Raw genomic sequence first — 19,695 nt, forward strand, 5'->3', positions numbered from 1 at the left:
TGCAACAGGTTGGCATCCTCCGCAGCGGTTATCGTTTGCTTTTGCCATCACTACATTTGTGTTTTGATTTTTAAACTTGGCTGTTTTCAAATTAAGCCCCCATCAATTTCATTTGTTTGTCAATAAAAGCATGTGCGAAAAGGTCACCGCGCGCTGCACTTGGCCCCAACTGGCGGGCAACGGCCTGGACCAACTGGTGGCCACCCGCTTGTCCGACGAAGATGTCTTTGTGAAGTGAGACAAAGGATTCCACGCCCCGAAACTGGTTTTCATCAAGTGATTTTGCAACCTCCTTTGTCCACAGGCCCGACTTGGACGACGTAATCAACGAGGATCGCGCCGTGCTGTTTTCCATGCAGTCGGCGGATCCGCCGCCGCCGCCTTGTGAGCTGAGGTTCCAGATCCCCATCCGCTTCAAAATCGCCGCGCTTACCCTAATTTGCAGTGCACCCAAGGTTGAGCTGTTCATTGGAGCTTTGCAGGAGTACTGCGAGACCATCTACGGCACTTGCGTCGAGGAGGAGGACCCAGAGGTCACGGTGCGACCCTACCGCTATGACATGGAAATCGATCGATCCGGCATTAATGACATAAACCTGAAGATGCTCACCTCGGCCAGCGAGATCTGTGTTTACGGAGCCCTGCTCCAGGTTGCCCCAAATCCCAACGGCATCACCACCCAGATGCCCAGGCCAATGGATCCGCAGAGAATCCAGGAGCTGCTGCAAAGAGGCGGCACGAGTCCTCTGAAAAAGGAGGAGCAGGCCGAAAAGTTCGAGCAGTTCATGAGCCTGATGAAGGGCTATTCCCCGCAGGCGAAGGAGAAAACCCAGGAGGCTGCAGCTCCTTCCAGCGATGTCGCAATCCTCAAGGAGCACATCGACATGAGATTCGAGAAGTTGACGCAGTTGGTGGCCAAGAGACTGGACAATTTCGAGGCACAGCAGACGGAAAAGCTCAACAAAATTATTGCCTTGCTGGAAAAGGAAAATTAAGTAATGTTCCATTAATTTGCTCATCTGTAATTTCTTGCTTACCACTCATCATTGTAATTTGTAATTGTTGTAAAAGACTGTTGGTGCGAATATTTCGAATGTGATTAGACGACCTAATTAAGTTTGGTTTTATGTGTAAAAATAAATCTAAATCTTATAAATCTTTCTGCTTAGATTGTTGTTTTTTGCATTTGAATATTCAGAACTTTCGATAGACAGAAATCAGCTGTGCCTGTGCCGACCTCTATCGATAACCACCTGTTGTTTTTGTTTACGTTTTGTATGGCCGAAAAGAAAGTTGGCCTGAAAGCTCGTCATGGCCCAGATCGTAGGTTGAAGTTGGTGGGAATTGTGCACTTTCGTAGCCCAAGTCCATGCATTTATCCATCCGCGCTGTTTTGGCCATCTGCGGCGTCTTCTTGGGCTGCTGCAGTGGCGTCGTTTTTCTGGAGCTTCTGGTCAAACTGGATCCTGGCGCTGGAAACCTTATAACTGTCGCCCAGTTTGCATTTATTGCTGTGGAGGGCTTTGTCTTCACCTCGAAGTTCGGGCTGGCCCAGAGATTGATCAGCCTTCGGGATTATGCGCTCCTAGTGGCCATGTTCTTCCTGACCAGCGTGTGCAACAACTACGTGTTCAAGTTCAATGTCCCAATGACGCTGCACATGATCATCCGCGGCGGTTCGCTGATCTCCAATATGTGCCTGGGCACATTGGTTCTTAAGAGGAGCTACCGGTTGAGTCAGTACATATCGGTGCTCATGATCAGCGTGGGCATTTTCGTCTGCACATATTTTTCCAGTCCGGATTTGGTTGGTAAGCAGGAGAATTTGGATAGCAGGGCCGAGGCTGATAAGTTTTGGTGGCTGTTGGGCGTGGCACTCTTAGTGCTGGCTCTCTTCATCTCCTCCTACATGGGCATAACCCAGGAGTTGCTGTATCGACGTCATGGCAAGTGCGCGAGGGAAGCGTTGTACTACACCCACCTATTGCCACTGCCCGCCTTTCTGCTCATGCAGGACGACATACGGACGCACTGGCTCCTGGCGTTCGCAGGCGAGTCCTACCAGTTGCCTCTCCTGGGCGTGGCAGTGCCATTAATCCTGCTGTACTTATTGGGCAACGTGCTGGCGCAGCATTTGTGCATCAGCTCCGTTTACACTCTGACCACGGAATGCAGCTCGCTGACGGTGACTCTGATCCTGACACTTCGCAAGTTCATCTCGCTGGTCTTTTCGATCATATACTTCCGAAATCCCTTCACCTGGTGGCACTGGCTGGGCACCGCGCTCGTCTTTGTGGGCACCTTGATGTTTGCAGATGTGATTAGAGTTCCGAAATGGAAAAACCAGGCTGTGAAACAGGAATAGGCTTTACAAGACTTTTTTGTGACGAACAATGTTATAATTCCATTTACATTTACATTTAAGTACAAATTAAAATTACAAGACTCTCATAATTGTTATGAAAAGAAGGCATACATTAAAAATAATGAAAAACGTGATGCTCTGGACGATCTGCCAAGGGCTTTCTCTCTTTGGCGACTCTGAATTTGTAAAACACGCGACATAAATACTACACGTAAATGCATTGGTGGCCCAACCTATGCAGTTGCAGCTGTGAAATCTAATACTGCTGCAGCCTTGATCCAGCCAAGCCGCAGGATCCGTTTCTTACGCTTGCGCTTCATTACCCAGCCAACTAACGATCGACTTGTAGTTCTTGTTCATCCAGTCGACGCTGGTCTCAATATGCTCCACAATCTGTTGGACGGGTCTGTCGTAGTCCCAGTGGGCGTCCTTCACGAAGTTCTCGAACTCACCTAGCTGGAACTTGGAATTGAATCCCTTCGTGGCAAACTTGAACAACGTGTGGATGTTGGACATCTGTGAGCCCATACTGAAAAAAGGGAATGTATTTATTACAGATGGGAATGTAGCTACTTTTCCGCCACTTACTAGGTCTTGATCTCCTGCCAGTTGTTTCGCAGAAAATCAAAGGCAATGTTTTGGCCCACTACCGTGCTGGAAACTGCGGCAAATACCCGGAACAAGTCCTGCTTCCGGATATGCTGTCCGGAAATGCCGCGACGCAAGAAGCGATAGAGCAACCAGGGCTCCTTGGAGCAGCCGAGGGCATTCAACAGCAGATCCTTCTCCCCAGGCACGTTCGTCTTCAAAAAACGCTCGAAAGCAAAGTCCCATTCGTACTCGGTGCCGTATTGTATTGCAGAGCAATAAACGACTCCCCTGAGATTTGGCACAATGCTGGAAAAAAGGAATTAAAATCGTATCACAAATATTTTGAGTGTATTGATTATTATCATACGGATTATTTGAATCAGGATTCGGCGTCTGCACCCAGTTTTGGAAGTGCCTGCTGGCCTCTGAGATGCACTCTTGGTGACCCAAATGGCAGGCCATGCTTAGAATATCGGCACGCTTCAGCTTCACCAGGATGTCCTCAAATTCGTCCTGCGAGTCCTTGAAGCCCACCTGATTGTAGACCTTCGTCAACTGTTTAAGCAGATAGTTCTGTGAGAAACAAGAATATGAATTAATATTTATAACACGCCAAATGGTTAAAAGCAAACCTTTAGAAGGTCGTAGTCTCCGGAGTTGACGAACATAGAGTCGATAAAAATAAAGTTGCTGATGGCCGCCTTCCACGGCACATGACCCAATTCATGGCCCAGGTAACGGGTAAGATTCATGGCAGTTTCATAGGACAGATAAGAACCTCTGGCCAGATTCATCACATCATCGATCAGCTGGGCACGGTTCGCAGGAGCAATATCTTCGAAGTTGTCCACATCCATCAGGTGTTCTGTGATCGCCATCCAGTTCTCTAGATCGTAGTTGACTCTGTAGTAGCCTGTCTGCTGGACATTGAAAATGAACCACTTGGCTGTGGAGAGTTCCCTGTGCTCCAGTTCGTACTGCTTAGTACGCGCCATCCATGTAGTCGGACGGGTGTTGGCAAAGTTCAACTCGGAGTCAGTGGTAAATGTAATGGGTATGTACCACAGGAGACTCTCATCCTCCCTGGTGGTGTTGGTGTACACAAAGCGAACCTGTTCCAGACGAATTACATCGGAGTTGGGATGCCTCGACACCTTGACCACCGGATAGCCCGTTTGCAGCGTCCACGTGTCCATGATCTCCTTAACACTTCTGCTGTGGTCCAGCAACCCTGAGGATTTCGCTTCTATGGTAAGGAAATGCCACAGATCGTCCTGCGTTGCAGAGTTGTAGGCCCTGAAAGCGGCTTAATGTTAATATATATAATTCGGTAATCATTTCAAGGACTTACATTTCCTGCAGGTATTTGCTAAGCCCCCTTCGGAAAATTGGATTTGTTAGGAAGTGGGCCATCATCCGAATAATAGTTGATCCCTTGGCGTAGGAAATTCTATCAAAGATTTCCGAAATCTCCTGGGGGTTGAACACCTCGTGCGAGATCTTGTGGGATGTGGAAAGGGCATCCAGTTGAAACACTGCCTGCAGCTCATTAACCACAAACTGGTCCAGCTGCTTCCACTCGGGCGCAACTGCATCGGCCGTCAGGTACTCCATGTAGCTAGCGAATCCTTCATTTAGCCAGATATCCGACCACCAGCTCGGTGTAACCAGGTTACCGAACCACTGGTGGGCCAACTCGTGACCCACAACAGAGGCCACCCGCTGTTTGTTGTTAGCCGTGGCAACACCTGGGTCATAAAGCATTGCTGTCTCCCTGAAGGTAATGAGACCCCAGTTCTCCATAGCGCCCGCTTGAAACTCTGGCAGAGCAATCATGTCGATCTTCGGCAGGGGAAACGTCACATTGAAGAACTCCTGCAGGAATGTCAGAATCCTGGGACCAACAGACAGTGCATACTCGGCCGATTTGATGGCATCCGCTCGAGCCCAGACGGAAAAGTTACCGGAGGAGATGTGCGTAAAGTCGGATATGGCGTAGGCCACCAAATAGGTGGACATGGGCAGCGATTCGGCAAAGTGATCCCACACATAGCTGGGCATGGTGGCGCTAAGAATTTGAAAGATTGCGGTCAAATAGTGTGCTTACGCTGATAAAGGCAATACTCACTGATCGTTGCTGGACACAATGGGCATATTGGATATGGTGGTCATGTTTCGAGGACGAGCGATGTGCAGGGTGAAGTTGGCCTTCAAGGCCGGCTCATCAAAGCAGGGAAAAGCTCGACGGGCGTCCGTGGCCTGGAACTGGGTAGAAGCTACCCACCTTGTCTCGTTGTGCACCTCGTAGGAGCTGCGGTAAAAGCCCTGCAGATAGTCTTCGATGATGCCATCAAAGCGTAGATGCACCACGTACTCCACATCTTTCAGCAGCTTGTCATACAGCTCGATCACGAAGAACTGCTTGGCCCCCACCAGGTACTGTTTGTGAATCCGCAGACCGTCGCCTTCCAGTTCGCCATCGTTCAGCACTCGGTGAACGGAGGCGTCGCTACGCGAGATGTTCAGCTCCTCGGCATGCATGGTGATGTTATAGCAATCCTCCAGCACTCTTATTCTGATCTGAACACTACCAGCAAAGGTGAAGTTGCCGCTGAGCTGCGGCTCAATCGTGATGTTGTACTTCAGCGGGCGAATGGAGTGCGGCAGACGGACATCGCGATCATATTTAGGTGCGTCATCATGTCCAGCCTTTAGCCTTCTCAGATGGTAGCTGGTGCAAACGATATCGTCATCGGAATCAGGCTCCAGCTCGGCGCATGTGGCAAAGTTGTACACGATGAAGCCCACCGCTAGTAGGGTGCATATAAAGAAGGAGGCCAGCAGGATGGCGGTGGTTAGGGACACACTGTAGCGACGCCCCCCTTTCGAGAACGTGGTGGTAGTGGTGGGCGTAGCGGCATTCATGGGTCGGCTTTCCATGTTCAGGTTTTCGTGAAGCGGTATCTCCTTGACGACCATAATGGCTGCCGTGGAAGATGAAACAAAAGTTTAAAATGATCAGCAAAAAGATATCATTAAAACGGAATATTAAGTCGTAGCCTAATGAGGTAAAAGCAGTTCCGATTCCATAAACAGGAAGCAGGATCTGGGCAGACCACTTCCACATCCACAACCACATCCGTTGCAGCACTTAATAAAAGACCAAGTAATACGATATCCAACTGCAGGTTGCGCAGTTGCAGTCTGCAATCTCGGGGTTCCACTTAAGTGGTTTCTCTGGCCCCAGGCCAACCCCTTTGGCTATCTCGTGTTCCGATTAAATTGCGTAAATGGCGCATGAGCCATGTCCTTGTGGTTGAGAAGCGAAGCCACAGCAAGGGGTTTGCGAACAGAGTTTTCGAGTAGGAGACCATTTAGTTTGCTGCTCAAGGGGTCGTCGAGAACGTAACTGATTCATTAGCTCATCGGCGATGGGGAAAAACAAGTGTATGGTTTTACAACGAGTAGCAAAAAAGTCATTGCTCACGTAATAAACGAAATGAGGTATTAGATCCAGCAGATATTCTTAGTTGATAAAGACGTTGTTATACGCTACTTGACGAAAAACTTTTGGTTCTAGCACGATAACTTATTTGAAATATAAGAAGCTCGTGTTCTCGAAGTAAAAATGAATATCTTGAATAGTTATCAATGGAAAATGTTTCAACTTCTTGTCCATTTTAGCTAGTTTTTGTGATATGCCCAAATGATATATACCCAATATAACGTGGGGCATCAAGACTGGAAAATATTAATGGCCGACTTTAATACCAGCTTTTGCTAAGCTCACCCAAGTCACCCAGCGGGTTTTTTAGTGGATCTACATGCAACTAGCTGGATGAAAAGGGTGTTTCCCACTGCCAGTGTCATCGACTGAAATATACTTATATTTAAATTCGCAATATTTCCCATTCAGAAGCTGTGGCTGGAGTTGGTATATGCGTGGGGCATTCCCAGTCCCCAAATCAAATGCAAAGGTAACCCAAACAATTCGCAGTAGTCTGATTATATCTAAAAATTAAGGCGATAATTGATTTTTGCACTTAATAACTAAAGAATTATGTTTAAATAGAAAGAGCGTTTTAAATACATGTTAATAAGTTTAGATCGTGATCTTATCAATTAGTAAGATGTTCGGGATGATTACTTTCATTGAATGAAAGTGGGAAAAGTTACATTTAAAGAAATAATCCGCTAAAATGGCAATATATTGTAAATTGTTATTGTCACTATTGCTATGTCTGTTCTTATCACGATGTCAATGGCCCAGGGGACCCATTCATGAGGCTACTTCAACTAAAAGCGAGCTTCTTTTCCAGCAACTCAGAACTCACAGATTGTAGCTGAACCCAGATGTCTCCTCGTAGAGCAGCGCTATTATCAATTGGCAAAAGTTTAAGCACAAATTGAGCGGGCAACAACATTGTCGTAAATCAACTTATATATTCATGCAAATACGCCCGCCGGCTAATTGAGTTATGGCATTAATTTGATCAGCTTCTGTAGCTCCCTGCTCTTTCTCCTTCGACTGTTGCTGCTGCTGCTGCTGCTGGTGTTTTTGCAAATTGCTGCAATTAAACGCCGACAACCATGTACAGAAGTCAACCCCTCCGCTGGCACGATGACCTTCATTAAACTAAGGCTGCAAATGATACGCCGCCTCCATCCGCCTCTATCAGCCGCCATCCGCCCACTCCACCCATTCCATTCCATCCCATACCGCCTCCATGGGGTCCGTATCCCTGGGTCGCTCTCGCTCGTTGGGGATCCAATTTATAGCAATATTTCATTGATAAACTGCGTGTAAGCCGCTGGCGATGTGTCAGCATATGGCTGGATAGATAGCGCTAGTACACTTCGATTCACGCATTATATGCTGGAAGTCTTTAAAATTCTTAACTACTTAGATAATTACATCTGACATTTGCTTTTTATTTAACCGTCTCATTGTGATTGCTCGAACCAATTAGAAGCACTAGAGTGCCCGGTTTTCTCTCAGTGCAGCCAGTTAATAAACACAAGGACATGGACGCCTGTCAGTGGGAAAGCGAATATTGACAAATCATTGGGGAAGTGGGGAGGCGGTGGAAACCAAGAGACAGCGGAGACATGTAAATATTGGCTCTTCACACGCCCACGATTAAGACATTAAATTTAAATCGCGCGGCTCTTGCTCTCCTTACAAAACACAACAAAACCAAGAAAATGAGGAAAACAAGAGAGCGCCAATTTATTGACCGTTGAGTGATGGACCACGCGTGTGCGAGTGTGTGGGTGTGTATTCTGGGGGGATGGGGGTTGGAAAAATGGAATAACCGATCGCTGGGCAAGCGGATAATTTGCACGGTTGCTCTAATTGAATTTTGGGGCAGTTCCAGATGATTTCTACAAATTTGGATAGTAAATAAGCGGGAGATCACCATAAATTGGAAATCATGAGCGAAGGAAAGTTTCTGGCCGGCAAAATTTATGGGTCCTGCGTGAGTGTCTTATAATATCGAGCATTTCTGGCTGGAAAGTGTTTGTTTTCATTTTTATGTATTAATCGCTGCCAGATGGCAGGCAAACTTGAAAAGCGTTTGCCAAATAAACAAATGGGGAGCGTGCAGATATAAAAACGAAATTAAACGAAGTGTTGATTAGTCAATTACCTTCCGACGTGCAAACAGCAGCCGGCAATCACAGAAAGAAAAATCAAAGCGAAACGCGCATGGCAAATGGATATTTACAATGTTGTAATACTCATGAACAAAGTACTTGAAGCGTTTTCGCAGCACTCAAAGAACTCAAAGCACCATCAAATCGTTTAATGTACTTATATTGTTAGTTTTTATAGTGGTGCACAATGATCGCCATGCCATTGCATTTTTCTCAGTGCACACACACGCACATATCGCCCACACACACACGCAGCATTCGAAACGTGGGAATAATTCAATTTACCGTTTCACCTCCGTCCTGGAAAACCGTTTGTCGGACTCTTTCGCACCTTTACCGTTACGCTGGCGCGACACCAATACGACTAGTGGTCACCCACACAAGCGCGCACACACACACAGTTGGGCTTGGCAAAGGCCTAATTAATTGAATTAAATGTAAACAAATCACTTGTACTAAGGCCGAGCTGCCAAACTAATCAAAATGCAATTTGCCAAGGGACTATCAATAAACGGAGCACAGTTTTTTTTCGTGTATTTTCCCGACGAGCGCGGGCACAACCGTTACGGCTAACGGTTGAGAACTGAATAAGCGGAATAAACAAGCTGCGGTGGAAATGGAATGGAAGCAGAATGAGCGAGATGGCGATCGTGCTGCGCGAAACTTACACTTTGGCTGCGTGAGAGCGAAGTTTATTTAAGCGCCGTGAAAGTGGTATACTTACGTTTAAAATTGAATTTAAGCATTTTGCTTAAATAAATATTGTTTAAAACTATATCACTACGCTTTTCCTTTTTACTGCACTCCTAATAGCTAAAGTAACGGTTAATGCCGGCGTTTCAAGCTTCCAGGCTGGCATTTAAGTGATAGGCGTTTGAGTTACGCGGTGTGAATGGCAAAAACGAAGAGGAAGCACAACTTGAAACAGCTGTGACTTGTTGTTTAACTATTTATTTATTAAAAATGCATTTAAATACAGTTTATATTACCGTGGGCACCACCAAATTCGATGCTCTAATATCAACTGTATCTTCAGAACCCGCTCTTAAAGCTCTGCAGAGCCGGAAGTGCACGCGACTCGTCATACAGCACGGAAATTCGCAACCATTGACAGAGGATGAAATACAATTGATAGGAAATAACTACGGAATCCGCATAGAGCAATACAAATTCCGGCCAAATACAGAGGACATTAAGTCCGCAGATCTAATTATTGGACATGCGGGAGCCGGAACTTGCATGGATATACTAAACAATCAGAAACCTGGACTCATTGTGATTAATGACACACTCATGGACAATCACCAACTGGAGTTAGCCAAACAACTGGCCGCTGAAAACTACCTGTATTACTGCAAAGTTACCGACTTGGATGCCCAGCTAGCTACTTTGAACTTTGACGCCCTCAAGCCCTATGAAACCAAACCGGAAAATCTCAGTAAATTCGTTTCCGCCATTAATCAACTAATGTCGCATTAAAGACCAATAAACATTCCAAGAAAAATTAAGCTTCTTTTGGTGCCAACCCCACCAAGGGGGTTAGCTTTTGCTATTTATTTGAGTTTACAAGTATAGTTAATAAACACGAGAACGTCTACGAAGAACATTAAATATTGTTACCAATCTATTGTTTGCTGGGGCTATACGATATAGATAAATTCACGACAATTAAACATTAAAACGTACATATATGCTTGTTACTGTAACTGGTTAATTCCACTTATTTGGATAGTTAATTTCATATAACGCAATGAGACTCTCAACGTGCTTTGGTTGTTGCTCTGACCGATCCCGCTCCATTTACTCCTCGGCGGCGGCAGCTCCGTTTTCTATAATGGCATCAAACGAGAAGGGTTGGAAGGCATATCCCTGACCCTTGTAGAACTTGCTCTGGAACTCGACCCTATAAAAAAGCCCTTGATTAGATACCATTTCATATTTTGCAGGGCTTCAAGTAATTTACCAATGGAGACGCAGCGTGTGGAGGAAGGCAGACAATCCCTCCATGAGTACCAGGATGCCTACGGTCAAAATGGCCCAGAAGGCAAACACGCAGGTCAAAACGATGCCACCCACGGGTCCTTCCTGCTTCAAACCAATCGAGAGGACCATGGTCCACAGCACCTCAGCCAACTCTGCCAGGAAAGAATACTCCGCTTTAGTAATTGCTTAGGCTTGTACTTCATCGTTTACTTACGGGCATGAGCCAAGGAGAGCGCCCACAATCGAAGATAAGAGGCGGTGTGGGAAACCGAACCCAGGACGTACTCGATGGTATGAATGCTCTGGTGAATGAAGATCTCAGAGAGCTCCTCTTCCTCCTCATGACCACCGGCACCACCGTGGGAACCGCCATTGGACATTCCGCCAGCCTCTGCATCAGAAGTGGCTCCGGCAATAGGCTGAACCTGCAAGAAATGGGGATTATTAACTGCGTTTAAGTGTACAACTAGGGGTACTAAGTCGAACTTCTCTAAAGGAAATGGTAGAGACCACATTATACCATTTATATGTAATTATGAATTTAGAGAAATTCGATTAAAAATGGACAATTAACGACACGACTAACCTCTTCCTACGGTTTGTGGATTGAAGTGTTTTGGTTTATTCGGTGTGGATTTGGTTGGGGGGGTTATAATTTTGTTAATCGGGAGCACAAATAAACGAGAAGCCGTTAGTATAATGTGGAGAGTTAGGAGTGCGATGTGCTTGGATATGTTGTGATGTAGATGGAACGCTCTTTTATGAAAGTAATGGGGTGCATCGAACTAGAATCTACTTACGTTCGCCTGCTTGCGGGCCTGCATGATGAGCAGCGGCTTGGCCAGTAACATTACGGGAATGCAGCCGACGGCAACCAGGACGAAGAGCACCTGGATGTAGTGCTGGCCAAAGAACATATAGGTCTCACAGCGTTCCGGAGGCGGCTTAGGCGTGTTGAAGAGCACCATGTCGATGAACGTGATCAGGATGGAGGGCGCACAGGCTTCGGAGTAGGGCTCTAAATGGAAAAAAGGTGTCATGAAACAGCAGCCATTAAGTCGAGGGTCATAAGCTCACTATCATTGGTGGCGGCGAATTTGATCCACTTGATGAACATCAACAAAACCATGTAGAAGAAAAGCAGCAGCAGGAAGATTAGCTGCGGAATGAACTCGTAGAGCAGAGAGATTCTGTTCCGGAAATACGTATGGTTGTGCCAGCTCATCACCACGCCGAAGATCATGTGGATAACACCGAAAATGATCGAAATCTTCATCTTGTAGGCGTTGTGGAAGATGATCTTGTTGGCTCCCGCCACCTGCCAAATGGGATCCATGCCGAACGGATACGGTGCGCCCTCGTAGTCGCCTTTCGGGCTCAACTGCAGGAACTTGTTCTCCATCACCGTGGACTTGTTGTACGACAAATGCCAATGGGATCCAAAGATATTCAGTGACTTGGAGAATATATCGTTGTATATTAGACCGGTGTACATGGAAAAGACGCCCATGAGGAAGATAATGTACCGTCCGCCAAAGAATATATTCCAGATCTCGTTGTCCGTCTTCTGAGCCGCCAATCCCTTCTCCTTTCGAATCATCCACAGGCCGAAGAGCGCCATGATGGCGCCGTGGCCCAAATCTCCAAACATCACGGCGAACAGGAAGGGGAAGGTGATGATCGTGTACGGTGCCGGATTCATCTCCCGATAGCTGGCCACGCCATAAGCATCGATCAATGCCTGAAAGGCCTTGGTAAACTTGTTCGTTCGGTTGTAAGTGGGCGGATTCTCGAACGTCTGCATCCGGTTGAGAATTGGCGGCACCGACGATCCCGATCTTTCGGTTCCGCGGCGCAAGGCCAGCTGGATGGTCTCAATGTCCAGCAGCGGCACCCAGCACTCGGCGATCAGACATTTCTGGGTCACGTCCAGATTGAAGAGATTCAGCGTATGGTAGATGGCCTTGATCTTGCGCACCTTAACGAACCAGTTCTTAAGGTTCTTGGCCGCAGCAACCAGGACACGATGGCGATGGTCCTGCGTCTGGCCGAGCACGGTGTTTAGATCTTCGATGCGGGTCATCACACCCATGGCCATTTCTCGCCGATCGGCCGGAGCTTCTGGGCATGGATAGAGCGTGGCCCGGAAGCCCTCACAGATCTTCTTGACGCGCGTCTTCAGCTGGTCACCTTGGAAGAAGATGATGAACACGGACTTGTGCACCTGGTCGCCCTGGAAATGCGAAGCAAATAATTTATTTGTTTTCTTGTTCATTTAGTATTAGCCTCACAGGACATCAAGCTGGTTGATGACTTACATTGGTGGGATCCTCCAGCGGCGTCTCGATCATCGCCTGGCGCAGAAAGACGTTGCCCCTACAGGCGCGCCACAGCATCCGCTCGAAGGCCGGCAGTCGCTCCCTCAGGATGACGCCAGCCACGAAGCTAGAGGGGATTGGTAAGCAGTTATTAGTGAGAGATCTCCGCTACGGGCTATCCAACAAAGTCATTCCAGTTATTTACGACAAACAAGGAAAACTAAACTCTCAAGCACAAGTTACCAATGGACGCGCGTGGCGTTACGAGAGCGAGGATTGGGATGAATGAGGCACTGGGTGGGATCGATTGGATGGGTGACACGTTAGCACTCTAGGTGGCACTCTGATTTCTGGACAGGATGCGGGGCGGTGCAGGGAGGCAAGGCGAGGCGAGCGAAGCTAATGACATGTTTCTATATACAGCTGATTGACCGATCGAATACGAATACGGATACGAATACGATTGATGAGCGCTGTTCGTTGGCTAATGGATACGAGTTTGACTGATTGTTTGGCCTAGTCTTGTTCTTTTTTTTTTTTTTTTGAAGGCGCAGGGTACCAACCATGGAAGATAATCCTCACGTTCGTTTGATTTCTCCATGTAACTAAATTTATCAACATTATTTTTCGATTGGACATTTTTGTGTGGGGAAGAGAGGAGCATAAGAAGAGAACGACGTTTAATTTAGTGGCTTTCGATGTGTCATTTTGGGATCGTGAACAGAAAATTATTGCTCGAAACTCCAGGGGACTCCAGCTGGGAGACGGTATAAATGGACATGGTTCGGTTAATCTTTCTCTTTGACGGCGCAGCTGCATTGGCGTTTTGAGTTTGGTTAGTTTGGCGTTGGCGGCAGTAAGCAATAATTTTGTGTGGCATTTCGTTGGTTAAGAGCTAAAAAAGATTTTGACAGGGTAAAAGCTCCCTGGGCGGTAAGTGGGCACTAATCTCATTACTTTTTGTAGTACTATTGATTATAGGATCTTAGGTATGTACATATAAACAAATCGAACAAAGAGTAGATTAGGGTAAATATACATATGCCTTTGGCTATTGATATGTAAAAGTAAAACCCAATGTGTTGAGATAATTAACCAAAAGTACACCATTTAAGATTACAATTAGGTACACATTGTATGTAAGTAATCCACACCGCCCAAGGAATATACCCCTGCTGACGGCACTACGTCCCACGCCCGACTGTGCGTCTCTCCCGCTTCGGAGGCTGGCTGCTGGATACGTACCCGAGCTGTACGGGACCCATGGAGGCACCAGCGGTGCGCGCCTCGTCCGTGATTAAGGCGCGGGTCATCGACTCGGTCGTTTGGTTTACGCCGCCTTCTTGCTAGAAATTGTGAATGGTGGGCAAAGGTCATTTCGACTCGACTTACAAACTTGGGTTAGCTTGGGGTTAACTCTTAGAAAATGGTTAGTAGAACCGCCGCCGAAACTTGGTTGTTGGATTTGTGGGCATGGATGTGGGTATTGGATTGGATTCAATTGAATTGGATTGGATTGTATTGGATTAGGTATAGTTTTGGAAACCGACACCAGAGCAAACAAGTAGACAATGTGCTTATGTTTGAAATCAATTCGATAGCCTAGCGAGTGGAAAACATGGAACACTCATCAAAGGTACATGGATGGAACATGGACGCGTAGAACACAAACAGCAAGGAGTTACGGAGTAAGAGGAGCAGGAGAGCGAGAGCGAGAGCGAGGTGGTCTTGGCCTGAGTTTAGTTTCCCCCTGTGACCGTCGTGGTTCGTGGTCTGTGGTCCGTATTCAGTGCTCCCAGGTCCGGCATCAATATTTACCCAAGTTTCAAATTCTGGCCCGGCTGGCTGGCCCGGACACCCTCCTCGCCCAGCAGCTGCGCCTGCTCGTCCTCGTTTTGGTTGTCGGCCATCTGCGGATAGCGCCGATATTTGCTGGATGAGTATGCGCCACTCGACTTGTACACCGTGGGCACCGACTTTTGGCAACACAACCGGCAGTGGGCAGGTCATTGGGTGGTGTTTTTTTGGTGGGTGTACGTGTTGTGTGCGGTTTTGTTTTGCAGTTTATTGATTTTTGGTCGGGGAGGTGTTGGTTGATTGATTGATTGTGAATTGATTGATATGGAAAAACAAAATGTAAAACGCATAATAAAGTAAACGAAAAAGTCAAATAAATAATAATAAACAATAAGGCTGTACAGACATCTAGATATATACTATATAAACAGAGTGTTGGGTAAAACGAAGCATTTGAAAAGATAATACGCAGATTTGTTCCTTAAAAGCAATCAGAAAGAAAGAGGGTTTCAAAGCCCGTAATATAAATATACATATATTAGAATCAACTGCCTTTAAGCTTTCCTCTGATTGCCCAGGAACATGTCCGATAGAAACAATAACCTTCAACTGATATCAAACGCACATTACGGAATATGTACAAACTCAAACAGAGGGTTAAGAAAGCACACATCGTTTGCTTTTGGAAGCGGAGAAGGAGGATATACGTGCCGAGTGGGGAGATACGGGGAAATCATTTAAGAGTGTAGTTTGGGATAGATTGCTTATGTGACTAGAAGTCGTGGCTGCCACACTTGTGTTGTCGGTTGGGAAATTGGTTATTGCTTAGAAAAGTTGGTTAGTTACCGGCCGCTTCAATGGCCGGCATATGTTAATGGTAAATCGGTAACCGATCGCAGTTCGTTAGCTGATACCCATATGTAGTTGCTCATGCAGCAGCTTACCTCGTCGAAGAACACCTGGGTTTTGCGCAGAATGTGCTTCAGCTCGGTCAACTCCAGAAAGTTGCGCTTCAGAGCCTCGGCGTTCTGATTCACCTCCCTCAACTCGTTCTCCAGTTTTTCGAAGGTGGCCTAAGCAGCAGATAAGAAAGCCATATAAGTTCTGGTTGGCAGAAAACAGGGAGCATGGTATAGCATACCTCCAGGTCGATCATCTCGCGGGGCTGCGGGGCCTCGGGACTGTCCCCGGTGTCCAACATGGGGATGCCGTCCTTCTTGATCTCCTTCTCGAGGTAACGCAGCTTGCGCTCCATTTCATCGCACCGGCGCACCTCGTTGACGAACTTCCTCTGGAAGGCGTTTACATCGGGATTGAGCTGTGGATTTGGAAAGAGTGGTTCATTATTGGGCGATCTTAACAAATAGTTAATGTGTGCGATCAAGCTATAGCACTGAACTTATGAAAATTGCATTTACTAATTTCATTTAGGTGGGGTGATTAGTGTAAAAAAGTAACACGTAGTTATACTACACATTCGGAGGAGGGTGTACTTCACATTTACATTGCATTCAAGCGGGGACGTTTCATGGAATACAAAATTCACTAATGAGGTAAGGGGTATGTTAGTCAGTGCGATTGTCTCGACCGCAGCTTTATGTAATCCATCCTACTCACATCTCGGAACTGGACCAATCCAAGTTCGCCCAACTCGGAGACGCAGGCGTAGGCCGCCTCGCTCTGCAGGAACAGCTGGCACAGAGCCATTTCCTCGCTGCGGAACAGGGAACCCATTGTGGCAGCCGGATTCCCGATATCTGCGAATGGAGGGAGAATGGAAACAGATACTGAATCAGAATGCATATATCTACTATATACTGTATACACGGGGCCCATTCAATTTCATGATTCATGGCCAAACTGGGTTTCTTCGGAAGATTTATGGCTGGTCGCATACATATTTTCACGCTGATTTGATTATCGTTTTGGGGGCGGACTACCACTTGTCCCCGCCGCGGTATCTGTAATCTATACTATATATGCGCCCGAGATTCGATTTCTATACCCCATGCGTATATTGATTTTTCTCCGCTGCAGACAAAAAGAAAGTGCTACGTTGGACCCGGATGCGAAGGTTTTCAGCTCTTTGGGGGTCACCATGTGTCTGGGCACTCGCTTTATCCGGAAACTATCTAGTTTGTGAGGGAGTCACTTTGAAATAAACGTCGATTAGTTAATTACCAAGAGCTTAAAAATTAAATATAAATTCGTCCACAAAATTCCAGCAACCGACAAATTTCCGAACTATGAAAGTGTGACCGTGGCAGGTCATTAGATTTATACTGATTTATACGAGCTAATAGGAAAACAAAATTGTACTTAAAAAATCTCAAAGCAAAAATATAGGAAAATGTTTATAACGAAAGATATTCATAGTACCTTTTCCTAAGGAATTTAAATGGATTTATCGTTTGTTCAGAACATATTTTATGAATATAAACAGGCAGTGGGAACGGCCTCGTTCATTTTTCAGTTGCTTCTGCCACCTGGTAACACTGCGCAGCAATAAAAACAAAAAACTTCAAACTAAACCGCCATATTTCATTTAATTTCTGTGCTTAACTATGGATCGGACAACCATCGCGCCGTGGAAAGCCGAAGAGAAGGAGCAGAGCGAGAAGCTGCACAGGAAGCTGCAGGGACTGGCTCTGGTGCATCCCATGCCAGACGAGCTGCGGAAGCTCATTGCTTGGGACATGTTCCTCAAGCCCAACCAGGTGGCCTTTGTGCATGTGATGCACTACCTCTTCCGCCTGCTGGATCCCGCAGAGTTCAAGCGACGCTTCTTCTGGCCCATCACGGACAAAAAGTCGGAGGCGAACTTTCGCTCCAGCACGGTTGAGTATCTGAAGCATCTGAACGAGAAGCACCAGCTGCATTGGGCCAACATCAAGTCCTATTTGGTGGTCATGCCAGGAGGAATGAGGTTTATTAACTTTTTGCTGGAGTTTGTGGGCTTCGTGATCCAGGAGTGCATCAAGCAGCGCGAGAAGTCACTCGGCTTAGAGGCGGGAACATCAAACGTGAGCGCCAAGGTCATGGCCCGGCAAAATGCCGTAATGAAGGAGTATGCCTCGTCGTATGTTGTCAATCTGGAGGAGAATACGTCCCTGTTGCGCGACAAGACCCAGAAGATCCGACGTCTGATGGCCGATCTGTCTGCAGACATGGGAGTGCCCGAGGAGCAACTGGCGGACGATGGCTTTCTGGATGAGTTCGAGGCCACCGCTGCACTCGGCGTGGAACGAGTCATTAACCAACTCGAGAAATTTGACTTGGAGGCATCTCTGTGTGGCCTCAAGGAGGCCATCGATATTTTCCAGCTGAAGCAAGCCGAGAACAACCAGAGCAAGGAGGCGGTAGAGAAGGCACTGCGGGGCATGCGAGTGCTGTTCGACTGTGATGCAGCCACAGAAGGTGGTAAGTCATCTTTGGTTACTTTCCTGTAGGACCTTAAATGTAAATGAGTTTTAATTTTATTCCAGACTTTTACGATCCTTTGGGTGCATCTAAAACGGGTACGCTCTTGAACGGCTTCAATCGGATCAGCGGCACAATTGCCGAGCAACTGGATGCAAATGACCACTACAACGAATCGACTGCGTTTGTCACCACCGATTTGCAGGCTCTTCGCGTGGAACTTACACAGTCTGAAGTTCAGTTGAAAAATTTTCTAAAGAAACTAAACGAGCCGCCCAAAAAGGAGAAGGGAAGTGCCACTGCTAGTGCCACTGCAAGTGTCTCCGCCAGGGGGCAGATCCTTGCGCCGGCCACGCCTCGCTTCGAGTCAGTTATCAGCTCCAAATTTGTTTCCACGCCTCCCATCAGGATCGACATGGGCGGCGGTGGCGGGCGCAATGCCCCAGTACGTCTTGCACTCCAGGATGACTTTAATGGCAAACAGTTCGATGCCTTAAGCAATAGTTTACTCGGTAAGGAGTGATCCCCATTCATTTAGTAACCCCCTTATCGTAATCCGTTTTCACTTTCAGCACCAGCGCCGCCTCGATCAGCACGTAAGCTGAAAGTCCTGGATCAGTCGACCGGCATTGATCTTAATGGGACAATGAATCGATCCAAGATCAACGATCCCATGCAAATGCTGCGCACCATTCACAAGAACACCTCCAAGGTCAAGACAGCTCCGCAGGCGAATCTCTCCGCTCTGGGCAGCAAGTGGAAGCAAATGCAAGCTTCTTTCGGTTTCGATGAGGCACCAGTGCCAGGTGCAGCGGTGATCTCCCCTCAGACCTCACCAACTGAACCCAGCGACCCCTTCACACCCCTGAGTGGTAGCGAGTGCACCCGAATCGAGCGCATTCCGCGCACATCGGAAAACAACAGCTCACTGGTCGCCAAGAGCGCTGCGGTTATAAAGGTTTTGGAGGTATCGCGGAATGTTCTGAATCTGAGCACCTCGCCATCTGGACGCCTGGATGCACTAGTTCCGCACACCGAGAGCCACCAGCAAGACACGCCACGTCTTCAGCTCAACGACAGAACAATCAATGTAAGTGCACTCAATAAGATCCATAGGGTTTGTCGTCACTTTACGAATAAGTGCTTAGTTGATAAGCCAAATATGAAATACGAATCTCAAGTTCCAATTTTTTACAGGACTCACTGCCGCTTGAACCCGATTTCAACATTGAAAACGACCAGAATGCATTCAATGTCTCGCGTAAGTTCGATTTTGATCAGATTGGAGGTGATGACGACCTGCAGAACATCAGCGATAGTGTGCTCAAGGATATTATCTTTTAGGCAAGGGAATCTCAAATGGCCATAACTGTTGAGCCAATAGTCTTTAATATTTTCTAATGATTTAAGCTTTGTGAATGAGTTAACTTCATAATTTGAATAATGTTACTTATATGATATTGAAACTACAAATAATCCAGCTTTTAAGCAAATTTCTTCTCTGTAATACATTAAACTGAAAGTATAAAAGATTTAAGACCTGTCTCCAACGCAGATATTTAT

At 46.8% G+C, this 19,695-nt stretch overlaps 6 protein-coding genes across 14 annotated transcripts; 4 read left to right on the forward strand and 2 right to left on the reverse strand.

The window, feature by feature from the left end:
- The first annotated feature begins 36 nt into the window (after window positions 1-36).
- On the forward strand, window positions 37-1,168 carry LOC6538087. Its single transcript, XM_002098585.4, has 2 exons — window positions 37-234; window positions 305-1,168. Exons 1-2 carry the CDS (start codon window positions 131-133, stop codon window positions 993-995), a joined length of 795 nt encoding a protein of 264 aa, XP_002098621.1. The 5' UTR covers window positions 37-130; the 3' UTR covers window positions 996-1,168.
- An 83-nt stretch (window positions 1,169-1,251) lies between these two features.
- On the forward strand, window positions 1,252-2,509 carry LOC6538088 (UDP-xylose and UDP-N-acetylglucosamine transporter). The gene has a single exon (XM_002098586.4). It carries the CDS (start codon window positions 1,370-1,372, stop codon window positions 2,363-2,365), a length of 996 nt encoding a protein of 331 aa, XP_002098622.1. The 5' UTR covers window positions 1,252-1,369; the 3' UTR covers window positions 2,366-2,509.
- A 22-nt stretch (window positions 2,510-2,531) lies between these two features.
- LOC6538089 (aminopeptidase N) lies at window positions 2,532-9,451 on the reverse strand. 2 transcript variants are annotated; one of them, XM_002098587.4, is made up of 7 exons: window positions 9,339-9,451; window positions 5,085-5,940; window positions 4,308-5,024; window positions 3,589-4,252; window positions 3,324-3,529; window positions 2,954-3,262; window positions 2,532-2,894 (listed from the first exon to the last, which is right to left on the reverse strand). In XM_002098587.4, exons 1-7 carry the CDS (start codon window positions 9,358-9,360, stop codon window positions 2,669-2,671), a joined length of 3,000 nt encoding a protein of 999 aa, XP_002098623.1. In that variant the 5' UTR covers window positions 9,361-9,451; the 3' UTR covers window positions 2,532-2,668. The 2 variants fall into 2 exon arrangements, with proteins under 2 accessions (XP_002098623.1, XP_015048649.1); XM_015193163.3 differs by lacking the exon at window positions 9,339-9,451 and adding an exon at window positions 8,900-9,197.
- Window positions 9,452-9,472: 21 nt separating this feature from the next.
- Window positions 9,473-10,118, forward strand: LOC6538090 (UDP-N-acetylglucosamine transferase subunit ALG13 homolog). The gene has a single exon (XM_002098588.4). The coding sequence runs from the start codon at window positions 9,578-9,580 to the stop codon at window positions 10,091-10,093; it is 516 nt and encodes a 171-aa protein (XP_002098624.1). The 5' UTR covers window positions 9,473-9,577; the 3' UTR covers window positions 10,094-10,118.
- Window positions 10,119-17,002, reverse strand: LOC6538091 (V-type proton ATPase 116 kDa subunit a1). Of its 8 annotated transcripts, none has more exons than XM_015193168.3 (12): window positions 16,894-17,002; window positions 16,330-16,469; window positions 15,854-16,030; window positions 15,657-15,785; window positions 14,734-14,891; window positions 12,916-13,042; window positions 11,675-12,830; window positions 11,398-11,615; window positions 11,184-11,189; window positions 10,812-11,022; window positions 10,578-10,749; window positions 10,119-10,517 (listed from the first exon to the last, which is right to left on the reverse strand). In XM_015193168.3, exons 2-12 carry the CDS (start codon window positions 16,444-16,446, stop codon window positions 10,415-10,417), a joined length of 2,574 nt encoding a protein of 857 aa, XP_015048654.1. In that variant the 5' UTR covers window positions 16,447-16,469; window positions 16,894-17,002; the 3' UTR covers window positions 10,119-10,414. The 8 variants fall into 8 exon arrangements, with proteins under 8 accessions (XP_015048654.1, XP_015048652.1, XP_015048650.1 ...); XM_015193166.3 differs by lacking the exons at window positions 14,734-14,891; window positions 16,894-17,002 and adding exons at window positions 13,479-13,520; window positions 14,161-14,261; XM_015193164.3 differs by lacking the exons at window positions 14,734-14,891; window positions 16,894-17,002 and adding an exon at window positions 14,161-14,261.
- Window positions 17,003-17,077: 75 nt separating this feature from the next.
- LOC6538092 (augmin complex subunit dgt6) lies at window positions 17,078-19,669 on the forward strand. Its single transcript, XM_002098590.3, has 4 exons — window positions 17,078-18,132; window positions 18,198-18,644; window positions 18,705-19,222; window positions 19,330-19,669. The coding sequence occupies exons 1-4, from the start codon at window positions 17,277-17,279 to the stop codon at window positions 19,474-19,476; spliced, it is 1,968 nt and encodes a 655-aa protein (XP_002098626.1). The 5' UTR covers window positions 17,078-17,276; the 3' UTR covers window positions 19,477-19,669.
- The last annotated feature ends 26 nt before the right edge of the window (window positions 19,670-19,695 follow it).

The sequence above is a fragment of the Drosophila yakuba genome, chromosome 3R (assembly GCF_016746365.2).
Source record: "Drosophila yakuba strain Tai18E2 chromosome 3R, Prin_Dyak_Tai18E2_2.1, whole genome shotgun sequence".
NCBI lineage: Eukaryota > Metazoa > Arthropoda > Insecta > Diptera > Drosophilidae > Drosophila > Drosophila yakuba.

Excerpts from the sequence above, each read along its gene's own strand:
- LOC6538087 (XM_002098585.4), top strand. The coding sequence starts at position 131 with ATGTGCGAAAAGGTCACCGCGCGCTGCACTTGGCCCCAACTGGCGGGC. Across the intron at positions 235-304 it reads GACGAAGATGTCTTTGTGAA|GCCCGACTTGGACGACGTAA; the intron begins GTGAGACAAAGG and ends CTTTGTCCACAG.
- LOC6538088 (XM_002098586.4), top strand. The coding sequence starts at position 1,370 with ATGCATTTATCCATCCGCGCTGTTTTGGCCATCTGCGGCGTCTTCTTG.
- LOC6538089 (XM_002098587.4), bottom strand. The coding sequence starts at position 9,360 with ATGCTTAAATTCAATTTTAAAC. Across the intron at positions 4,253-4,307 it reads AGCAAATACCTGCAGGAAAT|GGCCTACAACTCTGCAACGC; the intron begins GTAAGTCCTTGA and ends AGCCGCTTTCAG. Across the intron at positions 3,530-3,588 it reads GAGACTACGACCTTCTAAAG|AACTATCTGCTTAAACAGTT; the intron begins GTTTGCTTTTAA and ends TGTTTCTCACAG.
- LOC6538090 (XM_002098588.4), top strand. The coding sequence starts at position 9,578 with ATGCATTTAAATACAGTTTATATTACCGTGGGCACCACCAAATTCGAT.
- LOC6538091 (XM_015193168.3), bottom strand. The coding sequence starts at position 16,446 with ATGGGTTCCCTGTTCCGCAGCGAGGAAATGGCTCTGTGCCAGCTGTTC. Across the intron at positions 14,892-15,656 it reads CCCAGGTGTTCTTCGACGAG|TCGGTGCCCACGGTGTACAA; the intron begins GTAAGCTGCTGC and ends TGTTGCCAAAAG. Across the intron at positions 10,518-10,577 it reads CACACGCTGCGTCTCCATTG|GGTCGAGTTCCAGAGCAAGT; the intron begins GTAAATTACTTG and ends GCTTTTTTATAG.
- LOC6538092 (XM_002098590.3), top strand. The coding sequence starts at position 17,277 with ATGGATCGGACAACCATCGCGCCGTGGAAAGCCGAAGAGAAGGAGCAG. Across the intron at positions 18,645-18,704 it reads CTTAAGCAATAGTTTACTCG|CACCAGCGCCGCCTCGATCA; the intron begins GTAAGGAGTGAT and ends TTTCACTTTCAG. Across the intron at positions 19,223-19,329 it reads TCAACGACAGAACAATCAAT|GACTCACTGCCGCTTGAACC; the intron begins GTAAGTGCACTC and ends AATTTTTTACAG.